This window comes from Drosophila innubila (assembly GCF_004354385.1).
Source record: "Drosophila innubila isolate TH190305 chromosome 3L unlocalized genomic scaffold, UK_Dinn_1.0 0_D_3L, whole genome shotgun sequence".
Taxonomy (NCBI): domain Eukaryota; kingdom Metazoa; phylum Arthropoda; class Insecta; order Diptera; family Drosophilidae; genus Drosophila; species Drosophila innubila.
The window spans coordinates 25,142,231-25,163,235 of NW_022995376.1; the positions used below are offsets into that span (position 1 = coordinate 25,142,231).

At 36.1% G+C, this 21,005-nt stretch overlaps 1 protein-coding gene across 1 annotated transcript; it reads right to left on the minus strand.

Annotated features, from left to right (window-relative positions):
* Positions 1-151: 151 nt before the first annotated feature.
* LOC117788528 (alpha-1-antitrypsin-like) lies at positions 152-20,757 on the minus strand. Its single transcript, XM_034627312.1, has 4 exons — positions 20,593-20,757; positions 826-1,173; positions 413-619; positions 152-238 (listed from the first exon to the last, which is right to left on the minus strand). The coding sequence occupies exons 1-4, from the start codon at positions 20,755-20,757 to the stop codon at positions 155-157; spliced, it is 804 nt and encodes a 267-aa protein (XP_034483203.1). The 3' UTR covers positions 152-154.
* Positions 20,758-21,005: the final 248 nt, after the last annotated feature.

A 21,005-nucleotide genomic window follows, 5' to 3' on the forward strand; every position in this document is an offset into this window, starting at 1 on the left:
CTATATGTATGCTATGGGTATAAATAAATTTTAAAAGCATTGTTTAAAAATTAGATAGCGCATTTGGAACATTTTTGTTTTTTTTGTTTTTAATATGCAGACAAAAATTAAAATTTTTCAAATAAATCTAATAGAATTGTTAATGTAGAATCCCTTAAAAGGGATTGTAAACGTTTCCAGCGAAATAAATTCTCTTGTTGTCTTTTATATAGAATACGAATGAATGGTTAACATTGAACTTAATTGTTTAAGTGGGCGAATAGAATGCAACATCGATTTCTGAAAATATTTATAAATTCAAGATACTTTTCATGCAAAAATAATTCTTTTCAAAATACAAACTTTGGGCAGCTGCTGTTGTGGTCCCTTCCTCATCGACCGCAATGACAACATTCTGGACGTCTTCACTGACATATAGGAGTGATCCAAAGTCACTCATAGATTTTAAATTAGCTGACTCAAGTTCATTAATGCCAACGCTTTGTAGCATTCTTTTGAGATTTGCATTATATTCGAACTTGAGCTTGGGCAACTTCAGGTTAATTTCCATCATAGAACTGCTCTCAAAAATTGCATGAATTTTTCGCACAGCCAGGTCGGCAAAAAGTAACTCACTTTTCTGGGCTTAACGGTAACCATAGATATATTAGAGTCAGCATACGGATGATCTACAAGGTCGGCGTCGAAACTCCGAATGAACTTATACTTATAATCGCCAGCTCTGGCCATGGTGTCGACCAGAATTTATCTGTAGATTCTCCATCGTCTCTTGGTACATAGAAGAAATGGATATTTCCAGAGTCCTTCAAAGTATATAGCGCTCACAAGCATAACTTTTACATCTTCGCTAGCTCCCTCAATTATTTCGCGAATATTGATATCCGTTTGCTTTGCTACCCACTCATTGATTTCGGAAACTGCTTGAGAAGAGTCTCCTAAGTTCACTTTTACAACCTCAGTATTGAATATCTTTCGAATCTTTTGCTCGTAAGCTGACAATATGTTCACAGCGTTTGTCACGAATAACGAATTTCCATATATTAAAGCATTCGACCGAATATTGTTACGATCTTCCTGTATGTATTCTTGAAAGTTCGTATCATTGTCAGAACTTAAGAATGGTATTAAAAGCTTAAGTTCTTCTGCGGTCTTTCCCTTGGCTCCCGAATATAGCTGAGTCAGGCCTTATTATTCTGTTCACTCTGTTGAATATTTTTCAAAACCACGTTAGTAGACACCTGCTCCAGCAATGATACACCTATGTATAAGTAGTGCTTGGAGCACAAAAATCGAACGACTAGTTTTGATTATATTGTTTTTGAGGTTTATTGAGAACTCGGGACCTTATATACTTAGTATACTTGGTAGTGCATTCGACAGGAGCGCAGCTAGGGAGGGGCAGGGGTTCAGGGGCCCTACGTTCGAGGACCTCCGATGGACTTTTTTTATAAGCTGGAAAAGTAGAGATACAATTTTTTTGTTGGTTTTCTATTTTCTTTAACTTAAAAATAACTAAATAATAATTCGCTCAAATTCTAATATTGAATTAATGGACATTACGCCAAAAAAATTTTTGGGCGTTAAGTCCTTGAGCGTAGAATATTTCTGCTATCAAAGCTTTTTATGCCGATTTTCATGCCACCGAATAAGATGGCTAAATCTACGGACAGAAACATCACGGGCTTCGGGCCTGAAAAAAAATTAAAATCTTTTTAATTTTTAAGGTATCTTTAACAAACGAACTCAAATTAAACCAATTTTTTAAGATACATATTATTTTTATATTTATAATAGGCTAGGTTAGAGCGGCTATCAATTTTTCGACTCACTTAGGCCACAGTTGGGCCCTTTATGGTACCGCGGATCTGAGGTACCTTAGTTTGATAGCTGAATACATTTAGCGATCTTTCGCGGTGTTATGGAGGAAAGCTCACCTAGACTGGAGAGAAAGGGTTTATCGAGAGTGCGGAGTCTTCGGCTACTCAGTGCGGGACTGGAGTAGAAAATAAAAATTATATAATATTTATAATAATGTTGTGTTATTTTAAAGATATTTTGTAAATATTATATCATTTTTTGTTAAGATAAATGTTTATTATTATCCACTTGCATCGAAGTTTAAATTCAATAAACAGCAATTGAGCAACTAAATGCGAAAAATTAAAAAATTATCTTTCAGGTAGCATTGGAAAATTCGGTGTGCAATCAACTCGGCTTTATTTCTATATATTTGTTTTGAGATTGCTTGTGATTTTGTGAATAGTTTTGTATCTGTATTTTTTTTTTTGGCTGTGCATCAAAGCGTAAAAAACAACAGCCAGCGGTTATTATTAAAGAGACAAAACAAAACAGTTTTTGATAGCATTGAAATGTGTGTGTGTGTGTTTGTGAGTGTGTGGGTAACAGTTAATGTTAATTACGGGCGGCGATGCCAATGGAGGCGTGTCTAATTAGCTGCCTCGTCGGCGGCTCTGTCGGCTCGCTTTGATGTGCATGACGGCGTGTGCACTTCATTTAAGCCGAGTGAGCCTCAAGTGTCTCTAAAGGATGTGAATGCCATATGATGCGATGCGACGGATGCAGCGCAGCAAACGCAGCCGAAGGCTAAGAGAGGGGAGAAGACTGGGGAGGAGACAAGTGGAAGGCAGCCGCGGCACCTGTTTGCATTCAACAGTCCAGGCACGCACACACACACACACACACACACACACACGCACACACACACATATGCACGAATAGAAATGGAGCAATAGGTGGAGCAATTTGGGTTTTGGCAGTTGTTGCCGTTGGCTCTGTGCAAGAAAGAGTAGAAGAGAAGTGAGATAGGGACGGGGAAGGGTGTTTAGCACAGCTGGGGCAATTTTTCAGTTGGCTTCTCCTTGTTGCATGTTAATAAAAGTGTAATTATGCAGCAAGCATATGTGGATGACGCTTTTCATTTGACTTTTCTACTCTCAAGCTACACATTTTCCTTGTCTCCTTCGCCTTTTCCTGCATTTCAGTTACTGATTCTCTTTCGAAGCCATTTTATGCGCATATTTTTGGTTAGACATCGGATACTTGACATGGCAACCGCAAACTGAGTGTAAAGTTATGGAACTTGGTCGGTACTCAACCGCAATCACAATTCTGAGTTGGTTAAGAATAGAGAGGACATCTCATCCTGCTACAGTATTTACTCGACAGTAACCGAGCCTGGTCGGCAAACCGAAGCTTTAATATTTCTTATCACTTGATTCCAGACCCAAATCGAATGTCTTTCTTCTGCAAGACTCCAAAAGTTTTTTAAAGGTTCGGTTCGGCGGTTCAAACCACAGAGCAAGACATCAGTTACCGCCTGAACCCAAGGTTTGAGTTCGAACCTTGGTTCAATTTCATAGAAAATAAATATTTTTATTGTTATACATTTTTCTCTACATTTTGAACTAATTAAATTCCGTTTTTTAAAAGAAATAAAATTTTTGTGATAACTAAAATTTATTTTAAGATTTAAATATGACTTTTTTAAATCCGAAGTCTTATGTAATTATTTTTTTTCGAACCGAACCTTTTATTTCAAAAAGCGGTTCAGTTAAGGGTCGGGTTCGCAAAGTAAATAATTTCAAGTGTTCGGTTCATGATCCGGTTCAGGCTGCTTAAAAACCAAAACCGAACCGGTTCTACGAGGTTCGGCTCAGAACCGATTCGTAGCCTTGACATAAATATAATAAGACAATTATGAGACTCTTTACTATCTATTATTGTATTTTAGATCAATATTATTACATGTGACAGGGAATAGTATTTTACAGTCTGCTTTTGGACCACACTGTTTAAGACTAAAATTAGTGGAATGAACATTATCCTAAAAAAGGTAGTAATTTTTGAAATAAAATAAATGTATGGTCTTAAAAATTATGAAAATTGGTAAGCAATTAAGAAAAATTAAAACAATGAAAAAATATTAAGATTTTGCTCTATAGCTCTAACGATCAAACCGAATCTTCTTCCAGGATTTTGTAAGCTTTCAACCTTGATTAGAAAGTTTTCAAGTTTATTAATTAATAGCGACAAAAGTAAAGTAATTGGAATTTGTTCACTGCTCTGTCAAAGATATGGTACGGTATGTTTGTCAGTCAAGGGACCCCAGAGGAGCCGAGCTGCTGGCTGAGATTGTTGGTAAGATGGCCCAAAAGAGCAGCATCGTAAATGTCAACCACAAAGTAACCAAAGTCAAGTCTTGACATTGACATCGCAGTCAGCAGAGGAGCCGACGAAGACAGCGGTTCTGGCATTTTGACATACCAAAGGTCTCGGGTTACCGCTGGGAACACAGATCGAAACTGAGCCAAGTCACCATCTCCGTTCCGTTCCCCCCTTTGTCTCCGTTCCCGGCAACGACCATTAGCGCGGCTGTCAGCGACAAATGCAACCGGGAAGGGAGCACAGAGCGAGTGCATCAAAGGCCCATTGACAGCCTACATCTCCATGCCCCTCCATCATCAGATGCAGTTGCAATGTGTGCAGCGGCTTGTGGCGCCTTTGAAGTACTGGCTACAAAATTAATTGCATGCTACATGAGTCCACAAAGGGAGCAGCACAGCACAAAACAGAGAAGAGCGCCGAGAAACTGAGACAGACAGAGAAACTAAAAACTAAGAACTTTAAACTGTAAATCAACAATCATCATAACTATAACTTTTGCGCAGACTTGGACAACACCGATTTACAGACCTCAGGGAGGAGCCTACCGCACCAAAGGGGGATGCTGTCAACATGTTGCCAGTTGCCTGTTGCCAGTTGCTTTAGTTACTTCATTCCCCCTGCAACACTTGACTTCTAACAGGCCAAATCCCACGCACATACATAAGGAATGGGAAATACAGTATGTCAAGTAATTGTTTGGACATGAGAAATTTACATAAAATAATTTTTTGATTTAAAAAAAATCCTATATCCATTGTTTGTTCTTTATTAACTTCATCTTATAACCAGAAGTAAATCTAATAATATTAGAAAAACAATGAAAAACTAATGACTGGTATTTTTTCATTTCTAGTAAAAGGGTCCTCTGGGTCTGAAAACTAAGAATTAATGGAAATCACATTTTTATACCCGTTACTTAAAAAATCAGTTCAAGGGTATAATGTGTTCGTTGGAATGTATGTAACAGGAAAGGTGGCATCTCCGACCCTATAAAGTATATATATTCTTGATCAGCATCAACAGCCGAGTCGAGGATCTCAGAGACTATGAGAGATAGAGTAACCAACTTTGGCACACAGATTTTTATATACCACACGCAGATCAAATTTATTTAAAATTTAAGCCACGCCCCCTTCCACCGCCCCCGCAAATCGCGAAAAAACACCACTACACCATCTATTATAATATTATTATCAATCACTGAATCGCAGCCAGATTAAAGAAGTAGAACGGCAGTTAAGGTGAATTAATGTTTTCAAAGTAATACAAGTAAAGTAGTATAGTAATACAAGTAAAATTCACACAGACGGACGGACGGACAGACGGACATAACTATATCGACTCTGCGGTTGACGCTGGTCAAGAATATATACTTTATGGGGTCGAAGATGCCTCCTTTCTCAGTTACATACATTCCAACGAACACAAGTAAGTAACGGGTATAATGAAGAAAAATATTTCAAAAAACATAAAACTAAATTTAAAACTATTCCTTCCCTTAAAAGTTAATGTATAACTCTTTATCTGTTCCTTAAATTTAAAAAATAACCTGTTAAATTTACTGTAGTTGTTTAGGATAAATTGCAATTCTATGACTGCCTCGAGCTGCCGAAAATTCTTAAAAACTTTATAATTGTGAAAATTTAAAGCTAAAATCGATGGATCATTTATTTTTGACACTACAAAATTAGTTATAATAAGTTTATTCAACCCTCTAATACCCAAGAGTGCATCAAGGCACTCACCCGCTTTATTACAATAACTAAAAGAGTAACTCATTTTTGAATAAAAACATATTTTTAGACTGTTGCTTATAAATACACCTTATCAATTGCAAGTGCTTAAAATCTCACAGTATCTTTTAACGGTAGCTTTTGTTTTAGTTACATATGTCATAATTTTTTGGGCGTTAAATTTTTTTTTTTTAATGTGAGTTTTTTTGAATTAATACAACTTGAAAAATAACCGACCAATTTAATTTATTATTTTTTTGTGAAAGGTACGTTTAATTACAAATTAAATTAAATAGCATGTTTGTGAAAATATTTAAATTGAGCATATTATCATTAAAAAACTTTTTAAAATTGTTGTACATATTGTCACCTTACAGGTAAACGAAACCTTCTACACAGTTTCTGAGCTCATTTTTGAATTGAGAGGCCCAAAATAATCTTAGAAAAAATTATTTGATTTATTCTGTTCATTATTTCGACGATTGGGGCTAAGATGGTTGAGTGCTGGTTATTTTATGTTTTTGTCTGGTTTGCCATCTTGTCGAGGCGAATTGTTTGCATATTTTTGATGGTTAACACACCTTTTTAATTTTCAGTTTGAATTGCTTTAAGAACCATTACCAACTTTGAAACATAATAATAATATAGCAGGAAAAAGTGTACATATATATATAATTATTTTTTGCTAAATAAAATGTGTAATTTTTCAATTTTGTCAAAACAATCACTTGACTGACTGTATGTGTCTATGCATATATGCGTGCATATGTATGTTTCTGTATCTGTGCCACGCCCCTATCTTTGCCTTTGCTCTGTTGTGTGCATTTTGCAATTTAATTACTTTTGAGTTACGCAACGAGCGACAAAAGGACTAACTTTGCCAAAGCTGCAAAACAGGATTCTGCAGGACAACACAGGACAGGACAGAATAGCATGTGCAGTCTCATTTTCATTTTAAGTGGAACGAGCATTGGATTTTAAATTCATAATTCACAAACTTAATTTCATGTACCGAATATATCTGACAAGTGTAAGGACCTGAAGATACAATTTTGTATCTGCATCTGAATCTGTATCTGTTATCTGTATCTCTGATTCTGTAGGTTCAGCTTTGCCTGCTGTTGCGCCATTTGCATTATCGATTGAAGGGGAGCACATTGAATTTTTACTGATTTTGGTGACACGCAAAAACAACAACAAAATTTGCATAAAAGCCCGCAACTTAAATGAAAACCAGATACAAAGTGGCAGCTGTTGCAGCATCAATACAAACACACACACACACACAACAACAACTGAGTGTGGGTATGAGGATATCGTGGCTGTGAAAAATTAAAGAAATCATTTTTGGCTCTTCCGAAACGATGACAGCAATAAAAGAAACGAAGTTCTGTTTAGATATAGCATAGAATTTAAGATTCAATTAAAAATTAAAATATACTCGGGAAAAATATTACCCTCGTTTTAGATATTCGCATTTGTTTTAAAATCGCCATGATAGTTCAAAAAAAACTTATATTTATTGAACATATTTTTCTTAATTTAAAAAAATTTACCCCTAAATAGAGATTTTTAAGAAATATTTTTTTAAAATATGGAAAAATTGCTATTTTTTCTAAAAAGCAGGGTGATTTTGCTTATCAATATTTTCTAAATATTAAGGCGAAATTAACCCTTGATAGCTATATTTAGTTTTAAGATGTGTTCTACAAATCTCTAACAGCGCCAAAGTAACCCAAAAGCAATTGTTGCTGTTCCTGAAAGCAAACAAGCATTGCTTTTAAAAAAGTTATTGAGAAATTTGAATTAATGTAATCTTTATTGAATTAAATTAAATTATTTTATAAATTAAATAAAAATGCATAAAATACATATTTTTGATTTGGTTAGTTATTTAAAGTATTCCCAATCCAAAAAATATTGCTAAAACTAGAAACTGGAAAATGTATAAATGAATAAAAGAAATTAATTTCTAATTTTTAAAAATAATTGCCATATAATGAATGGCGGTATTTCTTGATTTTAGAAGTTTTTTAAGAATTTCTTGATTTTAGAAATTATGTTTCGATTGCCATTGGTCCAAAGCACTGTTTTCAGAAAAATGGTAATACATTTCAGAAAATATTAGTCACATATTAAAATGCACTTTCTAATTTGAAAGACAAATCTTAAGAACAATTCAAAGGGTCGCTTAATACGGGTCGCTTAAATACGACATCGATGTGCAAATATTGCTTTGGAAACGATTTCACTTGGCCACAATTTACGGCAATTATCAAAAAAATTTTTTAGCAAACAAATTGGCTTGTTAAACAATAGCTTATTAAATTCAGTTGCGACGTTAAAAAATGGATAACGAGGTGGGTATCAACGTAAAAATTCAACAAATATTGTGTTTATACCCGTTATTTTATGGTGGTATATATATTTTTAAACCCTGAATCCATTGAAAATGGACAAAAGAGGTATAATGAGTTTGGCAGAATGTATGTAACAGGCAGAAGGGGGCGTGGCAGACCCCCTAAAGTATATATATTCCTGATCAGGATCGACAGCCGAGTCGATTGAGTCATGTCCGTCCGTCCGTCTGTTTGAACGCGTCGATCTCACAAACCATAATAGCTAAAGACTTCAAACTTGGTATGTACGTTCCTGGACCTCATAGGCAGATCAAGTTTATTTTTATTTTTGTATGTGACCACTATATTACCACTGCCATAGCATACATCGAACATGAAGCTTTAGTATGAAAAAGTTTTTTGTTTGTTTAGATATCAGAACCAATCTGATGGAATATGCATCTGGGCTGGTATTACACATCCTGATCAAATTTGGTTAAAATCGGTACACTATATCATATAGTAGCAATAGAAACGCTCAATCGAAAATTTAGTCTTTGCATAAAAAAGTTTTTTGTTTTTTGAGATATCTTAACCAAACTGATAGAATATGCATTTAACTTGGTTTTGTCCATACTGACCGAAGTTCGTCCAATCGGTCGACTATATTATATATCTGTCATAAGACCGGTTGGTAGAAAATCAAGTTTTAGTATGAAAAAGCTTTTTGTTTTTTAAGGCATCCTAACCAAACTGATAGAAAATGCATTAATGTTGGTTTTCTACATTCTGACCAGATTTGGTTCGAATCGGCTCCTAGATCATATGCTGCCATAGGAACAACAGGTCGAAAATCAACTTTTATAAAAGTGTACCAGGACTTAGGGTATCCCACTGTCGAGCGAGCTCGACTGTAGTCGCACCTCACCGCGAGCGAAGCGAGCAAGGGGCGGAGCCCCCTTGTTCATCTTTATATTTAGATTGGACTCAGCTCATTTGGCGACGTCTACACTGCAACGTGGCCAACAAAATTTGGAAACAAGATGTTTGCGGTCTTGAGCGAGAGTTCAATTTAGTATCTCGTTTGAAACATCCAAATATGACATTATGCGGTATCTTTATAGATCAAGCGAATAGATTTCGTATGCTTTTAGAGTATGCTGGGGGGATCTCTCCACAATTTCTTGTACAGTAAGAAATACGAAAAACATACTATTCCAGATATTTATAAGCTTGTTTGGATGCTTCATTCCGCCAAGGTATGTTTTATGCCCCTTGTGCTGATATAAATATATATATATATAAAATTGGCATTCAATTCTTCAATAATCTCGAAATGAATATTAAATATTAAAAATAATATGTATTGATATATATTTTTGTTGTTCACTTTGAATGAGTACGAATGTTAAATTCGACATTTTATAAAAAAATTTGAGGAAGATGAATTAAACGTCTGCGCACTGAATAAGAGACTGGATAAGAGATAAGAGTTTAAAACTTAAATTTGTGAGCTTCTGCTGTTGTTTCTTTTTTTAACAAGAAATTTTATGTTTAATTTACGGGACTAACAAAACTTTTTGGCCACCCCTGGCTACGACCATGGTGTTTGTATTAGTTACTAAAAATACTTACTTTATTAAAATTTATTCAATTGTAATTAGGTTGGCAGAGTAGCGATTAAAAGAGCTTTACGATCGATACTCATCAACTTTATAAAGCAATTAATAGTTAATAATACAATACTCATTAACAAATTGAAGAAATAGTAATAGTAAATTTCATTGTAATCGATAATTAATGTAATTTTTTTTTCATCATCAAAATCGATTTGCTGTCACTGTCATTATGCATTTGCTACGTGGGTTCAGCTAACTGTTAATACCGCATCCACATCAATGATGTTGACGATGATGATGATGATCATGGTTGATTAGCCAACCAGCTACGATCCGTTCACCCTCGCCTACTCACCCTCTCTCTCTCTCTGTCTCTCTATTGCTGTCTCTGTCTCTGTCTCTGAGAAAGGCAACAGTTTCATGTGGCAAGCTGACAACAGTATCTTGGCCCGCAGGCGACTGCATCTTTTGATGTGCCGCCAGTCGAATCGCAGGAACAGTTGACTGGTCAGTCTGTTCATCTGTCCGTCTGTCTGTCTGTCTGTCCGTCTGTCCGTCTCTCCGCTTGGTGGTGCTGTGTGTGGTGCTTGCGGCATTTGTGGATGTCTGTGCCACCCGTGCGAAAAGTTTGACTGTCGGCTTGCTCTTATCAACTGTCCGAAGCTTTAGCGCTCGTTCAAATCAATTTGAAGCGGTCACCGCACCACACACAATGTGTGTATTTCTGTCTGTGTGTGTGTGTGTGTGTGGTGTGTTTGGGGCAGTTGCAAAGCGCATGCGCGCGCGCTGCTTTAAAGCCACTTGAGTGACTGACACATAGAGGGCGCTCGTGAGCTCTTTCTCTCTGTGGCTCTCTGTGCAAATGCCAGGAACAAAGTGCGAGGTACGAGTATCTGAATCTCCATCTCCATCTCCATCTTCATCTCCATTGGCATCTCCATCGTCATTCGCCAATCGCCAGCTGTTGTTGGCGGCATGGCCTTTTGGCTTTGGCTGTTGTTGTTGTTGTTTTTGCTGTTGCTATTGTCGTTGCCTTTGTTCTTTGCCGTCAGCGTTTAATGCTTTTTGCGGCTTTTATTAAATTATTATTTACTTTTATTACAAAGCGCGACGGCCGCATGGCAAATTGATGTGATATTTCAATTTGTGACGCTTGGCGATTCATGTACGAGCATGTTTGATGTGCCAACAGACGACATACAAACATACATGCATGCATACTTATGTGTATATATGTACAACGAAATACATAATATACATATGCACATAAATACATTTCTATATAAATACATATAAATGCTTTGCCGCAATACTTGAACTTCAAAGCGTTCGGCCAACCCTTTGCTAATAAAATTGGTCCAAAAATAAAACAGTGAAAGAGACAGAGACAGAGAGGGAAAGAGAGTGTCAGAGAGAGATAGCAAATGAGATGTCGGTTTCAACTTCAAAGCGTTTTGCAGCATTACCTCGTGGGTGGGCGGGGGATTTGTTCATAAACAAAGGCAATTGAAATGCTTAGTGGGACAGGGAAAGAGACAGTAAAGAGTGAGAGAGAGAGGGAGCGAGAGAGGGAGGGTAGGGAATTGGAGATTTGCTGTTTTGTTGTACTTGTATTTGCTGCCTACTTAAGTTGGCAGCATGCCACACCCCGCACAACCGTCAATGCGGCCCGTCACTTTTTAATTGTTGTCAACCCACACGAAGATGGACAAAGCATCAACAGCCGCACCCAAAAGCGGAGCCCTCCGACTCTCCACTCCTCTCCAATCTCCACTCTCCCTCCGACACGACACAACTCGGTTCGGTTCGGTTTGGGTCGGTTGACTTGGTCGGTACATGAAAAAGACATCAAAGCAAATCTTGACAACATACAAGTGTATATGCCTGTTATCTGCATCTAGCAGACACACATTGAGCCACATTGAGGATGGAGGATTGAGGAAAGTGGACAGAGGGGGGGGAGCAAAGTGCTACGGATGCAGTCAACTCCCCTGGCATTTTACTAGCTGCACACAGGAAACGCTTGCCGACTGCTCCTTGCGGATACTCGTACATTTCCTGCTCCCACAGCTCACTCAGCTCTTGACTGTTCAACTGCATTTTCAAGTTGCTTTCCCAAACAACATCAGCAACAACAACAACAACATTAACAACAAAAAGAAATAAAATCCTCACTTCGTTAGCAAACCAAATGCAGCTCAAAAATCTCAGTAAATGTGAAACATGTCAAATTGTGTTAGCTTTTCATTTTGGTCAGTCAATTGGGTCTAATGCATGTCTTGAGTGCCAAATTGTGTTCTAACCGATCAACTAGGTCAGTGGAGGATACGAAAAACATATATATTTTTCTCAATATATTTAAATAACTCTTTTAATGGTCCATAATGGCTTTCATAACGACGAGAAGTTTCTCTTCATAACTACAAGTTATTAAAATTAATAGGCGATCAACTTTAAAGCTCTATATGTAGTAAGTGATTAGAGTTTGAATATCCTTTAACATAAAATATATTTTAATTTAATTTAATTATTTAAGTATCATATCATTTAAATAATTAAATTAGGAAAATAAAAAGATACAATTTTAAATTGCAATATATTCTGCTAGTTTTTTTTTTTACAACAAAATCGAATTGAAAATGTAAAGCCCTCAATTAAATAAAACATCAACATCAACAGCCGATTCGAAATAGCCATGTCCGTCCGTCTGTCCGGCTGTGTGAGCGCCTAGATCTCAGAGACTATAATAGATAAAGCAACCAAGCTTGGCGCACAGATTTCTATAAGACCCATGCAGGTCAAGTTTGTTTTAAATGCGAAAACTCACCACACCCACAGTTTTTAAGGTAATACTTTGTTTATGGTAGTTAACTTTATTTATTAAAATTATCTCACTTAACTACAGAATAGCTAACCAAAGTTTTTAAAAATAGGCGCAATACAAGCACCCAAAATAATGTAGAAGTTTTTTTTTTCTTTTTTTTTTTTTAAAGTTTGTATGTAATAATTCTAAACATGTTTTCTGATACCTATTGGCAGCTTCACAAGTTATACATTAAACAAATTACAACAATCATAGAATTAAATTAAATAAGTATTTTTTATTAGGTAGTTATTTCTATAAAGTACTTCAATATATATTGATATAAGTAATGGGTATTCTATGGTCGGGATAACAACTATAGCCTTTCCGACTTTTTCTTAAATTTTAAATTTTATTACTGGTTTCACTCTCTTTCTCTTTTTAAATCTAGGTTCAAATTATTATATATTATAAGATATAAGATATAATCGATAGATTAAAATGGTGTCTATACTTGTATTGATCAGAAATGATCAATGTATAAGAAACTTTTGTAATCAATCATTTAGTTCAAGACAACTTTTTCATACATTTTTTAATTTTCAGAGAATCTGAGATTTAATAGATTCTGTTTGGAAAATTGATTGATGTTTTAATAATTAATTTTCATTCAAAATGCTTCGGTTGACATGACTATCGTGTGAATATGGCTTTAAAAAGTTTAATCTCTCTTAAAATCAAGTCTGCATATTTAAAAAATGTTGACAATGTTTTAAAATCCATAATTTTGTTTCGAACCTTAAATCAGTTTACTACAAATAAACTTTTTTATTTTCTTCATCGAACTTCCATCTTCCTTAGTATTTCAAACCTATTCAATTTTTAATAATTGATCACTTACTCAAAATCTGGCTGAAATTAAATGTTATATTGTAGATTATAGATTGTAAGTATATATTTCGAATCAAACACAATCAGAACAAGTTTGCAGTCTTGTTTAGAATCAACTTAATAGCTATGTGCTTCATGTTAAAGGATTGTTGATGCACATGTCATCTCGTCTATTATTTGGTTGGATAAATACCTCAAGATTTGCTTGCACAGTAGAATTTATCTTTATCATTCACCAACGCTATGACTGTGGATGGAATTGTGAGCCTTGGGCTCTGTGTCTGCGCATGCGTGAGTCCTGAGTTATGGCAATCAAATGGGCACATGTGTGGCCAGCACCAGCGGCTAGTAAATCACATTTTTGGCGTGCCGTGTAAACAATGTTATAAATCAGAAAGCCGCAAGACAGCAGGCAAGGAGTTAACTGTCAGGGGCAGCAGGAGGGGAAGGGGAGACAGAAACACAGACAGAGATAGAGACAGGGACAGAGACACAGAAGGTAACGCCCACGCAGACAAGGAAAGCGCAGGCGGCTTGCAATGCGGCAGGATGCAAGTGACGCATACAGCTATTAACACACATATACCAGATGGAGAGATGGAGGGGGGGGATGGTGGGGCCGAAGGAGCGCCATATGAAATATGTGTGTGTGCAACTGGCATATGGAGGAGGCGGAGGCAGACGTGGGTGTGCGAACTTAAGATTTACCGCAGCGACAGATAATTGCAATTGAGACAGCAACAAGTTGGGAGTTATATTCAAGTCGGGGACTTACCCTTTGATATCTCGTCTTCGGCTACTTCAATTAATTTTCGACAATTGAAATTAGTCAAACCGAGGCAGTGCTATTAAAACTTATTTAAAAGTATCTTTGGGCTAACCCCACAGCGCGTTCTTTTTTTCCGACTCTCAACTCAAATTTGTAAGACAAAAACGCGCTTTGTAATTTTTTTCTGTTTTTTGTTGTCTCCGGCATCCACAACAAAAAATCTGTCTGGGTTTGCCTGCGTTGAATAAAAAACGACGAGCCGCAAAAGTCATTAACGCCCAGTCAAAAGCCCGAAAAAAAAACTCAAAGCGTAGAGGGAACCAATTGAATAATGCAGTGGCGGCGTATAAATTAAGAAAAAGGGGTACTAAGCAAATGTGGGTCATGAAAATAAAAGGGAGTAACTGGCTTAGATATATAACATAACATATACAAAGATATAAGAATTTTAAGATTATAATGTTTATATTTCCATATATATACCCAACTAAAGATCTTTTTGAAGAGACTTTATCTATTAAGAATACATATTTATCTATCTCAACTAAATTGATTAACTTTTAAGAAAATAAAGAATGATTATTAATACTTGTAGAATTTAAATATGCGAACAACGTTGATTTAGAGAACAGATAGTAAATTCTATTTTTGAATAGAAGGAAAAACTTTAAGCAAATATATTTTTATCTAATCAATTCAAAAAAGTTCCTATGCTTGATAAATCAATTTACAATATGTCAAATCTATGTATATATAACTCTTTTGTCCTGTTCACTGAATGACTGACTTACTGATCATTTTCACGCAACATACCTAAGACAATTCGATCGTAGAATTAGACGGCGTTTTGCGATATTCGAATTGCAAGGGGGTCAATATCTCATAAAGCCTGCTAGGATTTTTTTGAATATAATTCTATGTAAAAAGTTTTTAAAATATTAAAATTGAAATCAAGCTGAGATTACCACATCAATATCCTAAGTTACAACTTCCATACTGTAGCAGCTCTTATTGGGTCGTTTACACATATAAATACAAATACATGGCATACATATATGATCAAATAAGCTTTTCTTTTGTCTTGTATTTTCAAAGTCTTTTCGACTGTCTATCGCAATGCAAAACAAATCAATTTTTTACGTTAAAGAAATTACAATTTTTTTCTGTTTTTCAAATATAATACAATGACGAAAGATATGCCAGAGAAAAAAACTTTGAAAACATTGAAAACGCAGCAGAAAATTGATTTTCGAGACGGCGAGCATGGGCAGATGGATGGATGGTTGGATGGATATAGATGGATGGCTATGGATAGAACTCTCCAATGTGGGTTCTTGACTCGCCTGTAGCCGCCGCCTCGAATGCTGCTAGTCCGTTGAGTGATGTGCGCATGGATAATGAAGCAATGATGGCATGAACAACTGAATGAGGCGGCAACGATTGTGCGGCACTTTGTGTGTCCCTGAATGGTACCGCTTTATCTTTCCCTCTCCGCCTCTCCGCCTCTCCCCACCCCTCTCCACTCTCTTGCATTTTCGGTGTATGACACGGAAAGAAAAGCGTCAAAGAGACAGCCGACGAGTCGTTCCATGACTCGGGTACGATTGAAGACTCAAATCGTGGAGCGGATCCCCTTTGCCCCTTGCCCCTTGTTCGTTATCCAACAGCCGCTTCAGCTGCGGCTTCAGCGTTTAATTAAAAGGCAAAGGCGGTGGCCAACGGTTGATCATTATCCATGACAGTCAGATAATGCCCGACGCGAGACTCGAGATTCGAGACCCAGACGGAGGCTGCCATATTGCCTGGAGATTGTGCTCGATCGCAAACTCGAACTCGAACTCGGCTCTGGGTTTGGATTTGGGTTTGGGTTTGGCTGTGACTGTGGCAACGCCTTGCAGTGTTTTGTGTTATTATTATTTTTTTATTTTGATTTTTGTTTTGTTTGGCCTTAGCGCGCCAATGGACGCCTCTCTATAATTTACAGCAAACATTTTATTTATTTATGCATTCATTATTATTTTTTTTCTATCTGTCGAAAAATGTGTTGTTGTATTAGCGACGGCTATTACGAAAATGCATAAATTATCGAGTCGAGTAAGTTCAATTATTTTTGTGCTAGCCAAACTTGGAATTATGTTTTAGCTATGAAGTGGAAAATGAAAGTAAAATTTAAATCGATTGTTGATTTTAAAGATTAGAATAGATTTTATCCAGTCAAAATATAAAAAATAATACGACACAAATAAAATTTTTAAATTTTTATTTAAAGTGTACGATAAAAGAACAATTTTTTTTATTTTTACTTTTGATAAAAGTGATGTAATAAGACCTTTTTTTAATTTTAAAATGTCTTAGAAAATAAGGCTTATTGTTTAAAAAGAAATACAAGTGCGAGAATAATACTTATGTTATTTGTTGTTTTAAAATAATAAGAGACTATTATTAATTTCCAAAATAAAGTTACTTTTATTTTTAATTTCAAAAATTTGTGTACTGTTTTTTTCACAAAGTGCCCCATTTATAATCTTGAACACCAGGGTTTTATGTAGTCATCTACTTTTGAGTAAATTAAAGTTTAATCATTGCATTTCTTTCAATAGAAAATTTAAATAAAAAAACATTTATTTTAAATATCGATTGATTGATTTTTTCTGTTTTGTGTTTGTTTATTATACATTTTTTATTCTTTTTATACGTACATTTAATTTTGAGTTTTGTGAATTTATTTATACTGTGAAACCACTCATGTGTATTAGTTCGTTTGAATTTCTTGTTCTGTGTGTTTGAAATCTGTTCAATTTACAATATGAAATATTGTTTTATTATTTATTTGTCAGATTGTGAAATGAAAAATTTAGAATAATAATGTTCACATCATTGATTTCTTGCCCCAGTGATTCTCGTAAATTTCAATTAATACTCGTACTGACACTTGTTTATTATGTATAAAATTTGTTGAATATTTTGATTGTGTGAGCAGAACATCAATTCGTGCATTTTATTTATACAAAATGTTCTAAGGGTGCAGTCGACCAAAAGAGCAAAAGAATATAAAATATATAAACATTTGCGCAATATATTTTCAATAAATTATGAGTTGAGCATAAATTAGATACATTCATTCGGCAGATACATTGGGATGATTGCGTCACAGCGCCAGTAACTGCTGGTTGAGGGGCTCATTAAAACTTAATTTTTTTTTTAAATAAAAGCAACAACTATCGACTGGACTTGGGAAGAGGAGTGGGTTGGGGAACCATCAAAATATTTTCATAAGTTTCTTCGACGCTCGTAAAAAATTAAAAATCGAAAATACAGAAACGATGTACGCATGCAACTATTAAATAAATTAACTTTGTTGTAAGTGCTGGTCATAAATATTTATGCCTGGCTTGTCATAAAATTCAAATAAAGTTGTCGTCAACCAAATCAAAAGGGGGCAGGGGATGCGTAGGAGGCAACACAAAGGGAAAGGGGAGGGGGGAGGGGGCGCCCAGTGCGTTTATAAACAAATTTTGAAAGCAATTATGAATTGTCTTTGGGTCGTCCGGCTGTCTCTTGACAGGAAATTATATTGTAAGGCCATAAAAGCGACAGGCGAGCCGAACCATTCACAGATCCAAAGATCTCTTCATGCTGCCAGCCAACATGTGCAACTTGCCCCGTTTGATGTTTGTGCCTCATTTTCCAAATGACTTTTACTCAGAAGTCGTTAAAAATCAACGAAAATTTCCAATTAATTTTGATAAACGCGCCCCTCGCATTGCATATGCAACTCCTATTCAAAATTACAAAAAAACAAAAAAAAAAAAACTCAAAACAAAAGAAAAGAAAAGCAGCAACAAGAAATTGTTTTGTTGCTGCAGCGGAAATTGTTGTTCAAGTTGTTCTATTGATTGGTTCGAAGACAGAGTGAGAGAGAAAGAGCGTTGACCAATTGTTGCTTATTAGGCCGAAATCGTTAAGAAAACTATCCAACACACACACACACACACATAGGCACAAACAAGAAATGTTGTCTTCCAAATGAAGCCATGCAGTTGCTTGAACTTTTTTTATGAGCTTTTCGGGATGAATTTTGACCGCTTTTCTTTGATTTTACGATTTTCAATTACAAGATTCCCAAATCCACATCATGTCCAAAGGTTTATCATCCAGCGATTAGACTGTGGAGAGTCTCTGAATTGGCAGTTGGAAACTTTATGGCGATATTAACGATGCCAAAAAACACGATGTCTGCAGATTAGCTAAAGTATTAAAAACAAATGATAATAAAATGTGGGAGAACAATATGAAGCCTACTGCTAGGCTAAGTAGTTATTTTAATCATGGTTCCCAAGACCCCAAATAACTAAGAAAAACTAGCTGGGTTGGAGAGAGAGAATTGCTGATTAGTTTGTTAATTGCTTTTAATGTACAACATATTTAAAGGAACCTTTGGGAAACGTAAGAAAATAGATAATTTCAACTCTATTTAATTAATTAAATGGGTATTTAGCTCTCATGAAATCTATATTGGGTTCAGAAGTGTGTTACATCTTTGATATTAAATACGAAAAGTTTCTCGTCATAAATTGGAAACTCGATTTTGATTTGACACTATTATTTTAGACACATGCTTTCACGGGATATAATATAATAATACTCTGGTATAATTATTTAAATGATCTCAAGATATAATAACTTAGTTTAATTCCTAGTGAATTTTAAGGTGCTTATCAAAGGGACGTAATTAAGTTAAAAGTTAGAATTTGGTAATTTCCTTAAATATTCTAGTTAATGTGATGATGTTCATATTTAGGTATATCCATTTTTATGGATTAACTTCACCTTTGCAAAACTAATTACAAAATGCAATCTGGCGGAATAAAGTTCCATCAACGAGACGAGGTCCACAAAACATCATAACTGCATATCACAGACATATGAGGCAGGTAACTCTTTCCATATATTCCCGCCCCTCTGTAACCCCATTTAATTCCGAGTTGAAGCAACTGCCCATGTCAATTAGAGTGACAGTTGCCATGGACTCCACTCAGTCATCGTCCGACATAGGGAGTGTTAAAACCCTATAGCAATGACATATCAAGCTGCAGCCTGTTCCTCCCCTTTTTTGCGCCCACGTTGGGTAATTACATTTGCAGAGTTGCGGTGGATGCGGTGGATGCGAAGGAAGATGAAACGAGGACAGATGCAACAGACGACAGAATGTTCATCAACTTTTGTCAAACGCATTGCGAAAATTGTGCGAAATTTTACGAAACATACAAAAACATAAATCAATAACAGTCGGACAGATGGACAGACGGACAGACATGGAACCGACATCAATCAAAGGCTTGTAGTAGGTTAAATGAGCGTAGGGAACAATCAAAAATTGCCCGCATCCCAAGAGGGAGGAAGAGAGAGTCGAGGAAATGCTATGGAGAGAAGGGAGAGTTGAAGTAGGGGCTAAATTATACAAAAGAACGACATGAAATTAAGACGACTTGCGATGGATCAATGATGCTGCTGATGATGATAATGACGATTGTGTTGATGATGATGATGATGATGATTATGATGAGGCAGAAGAAGCCAGAACAAAGGCACTGCAGGAAACGAATGCAAAACCAAAGGCAAGAATGAATGGTTATCGAAGATTTCAAACCGATGATTTGATACCCTTTCAGAGCTCTGTTTCTTTAACAGCTATAAACCTACAAATGACTAAAAAATTATAAAATAAAGTCTTGTCCTGGCCTGTGAGATTTTATGAGATTTAAAAAAAAACAAGAAATTTTTTTATTGTAAAGATTGAATTTCTACCGATCGTTCCTATGGCTGTGTAAAATCGGTCCAAATGTATATATTCTGTGAGATAGATGGATATCTGAAAGACGAAGAACTTTTTAAATGTTACAGTGATCCGTCGATGGTTCCATATTATGAACTGTCTCAAGTAAAAGGACGAACATGTACAAATTTTTATCAAGATAGCTGCGAAAGTGGAAAGATGGACAAAAGAACAGGCTATATCGTCGTTCTTATCAAGAATATGGGTTATTAATTAATGCGATGCGCAATTTGTGATAAAACTATAATACCCTCAGCAAGGGTATTAAACACGAATGGGCACTGGAAACCGAACCCGAACTCGAACCGAAAAAAAGAAACCCTTGCACTACCTTGTGGATGTTAGAGAGGCGGTTCCTCCTTTTGGACGGTCCCCGCTGCGATCGCGTGTTCTTCTTCAATTACAGCGCCATTATACCCAATGCGGAACGTTTACGGTGTCGGTGCCGTGGATGATGTGGAGATGGAGCCCCAGGCTGGAGGATTGAGGCACAAGTGGAGGCACAAAGAAAACGTTGCCGACGATTTGTGGAATCGCCAGCACCTCCACTTGTTGCCCCCGCCAGCGTTCCAAGTGAATCATTTTTTTTTCGTTTTTCTTTTCTTTTAATTTTTTTTGTTGGGAATTTTCAGCGTAATTCAGGATTCTGGTTGCTCTGTTATTATCGTCGGGTTTGGGTCTTGGACTTGAGACTGGGGCATGTTTTTGGCGGCTGCTGTTGGGTAATTGCCCCGATGTCGAGCACAGCAGGCGGTGGCATTAACAACAACAACAGCAACAACAATAACTGGGCTTTTCTACTAAGAAATTTAAGAGCTATAGAGAAGAGA

Bases quoted from the DNA above. Each gene is read 5' to 3' on its own strand.
- LOC117788528 (XM_034627312.1), bottom strand. From the start codon at position 20,757: ATGATTCACTTGGAACGCTGGCGGGGGCAACAAGTGGAGGTGCTGGCG. The intron at 620-825 runs GTGAGCGCTATA...CGTTAAGCCCAG, and splicing joins AAGATGTAAAAGTTATGCTT to AAAAGTGAGTTACTTTTTGC. The intron at 239-412 runs GTCAGTGAAGAC...TAAACAATTAAG, and splicing joins ACTTTGGATCACTCCTATAT to TTCAATGTTAACCATTCATT.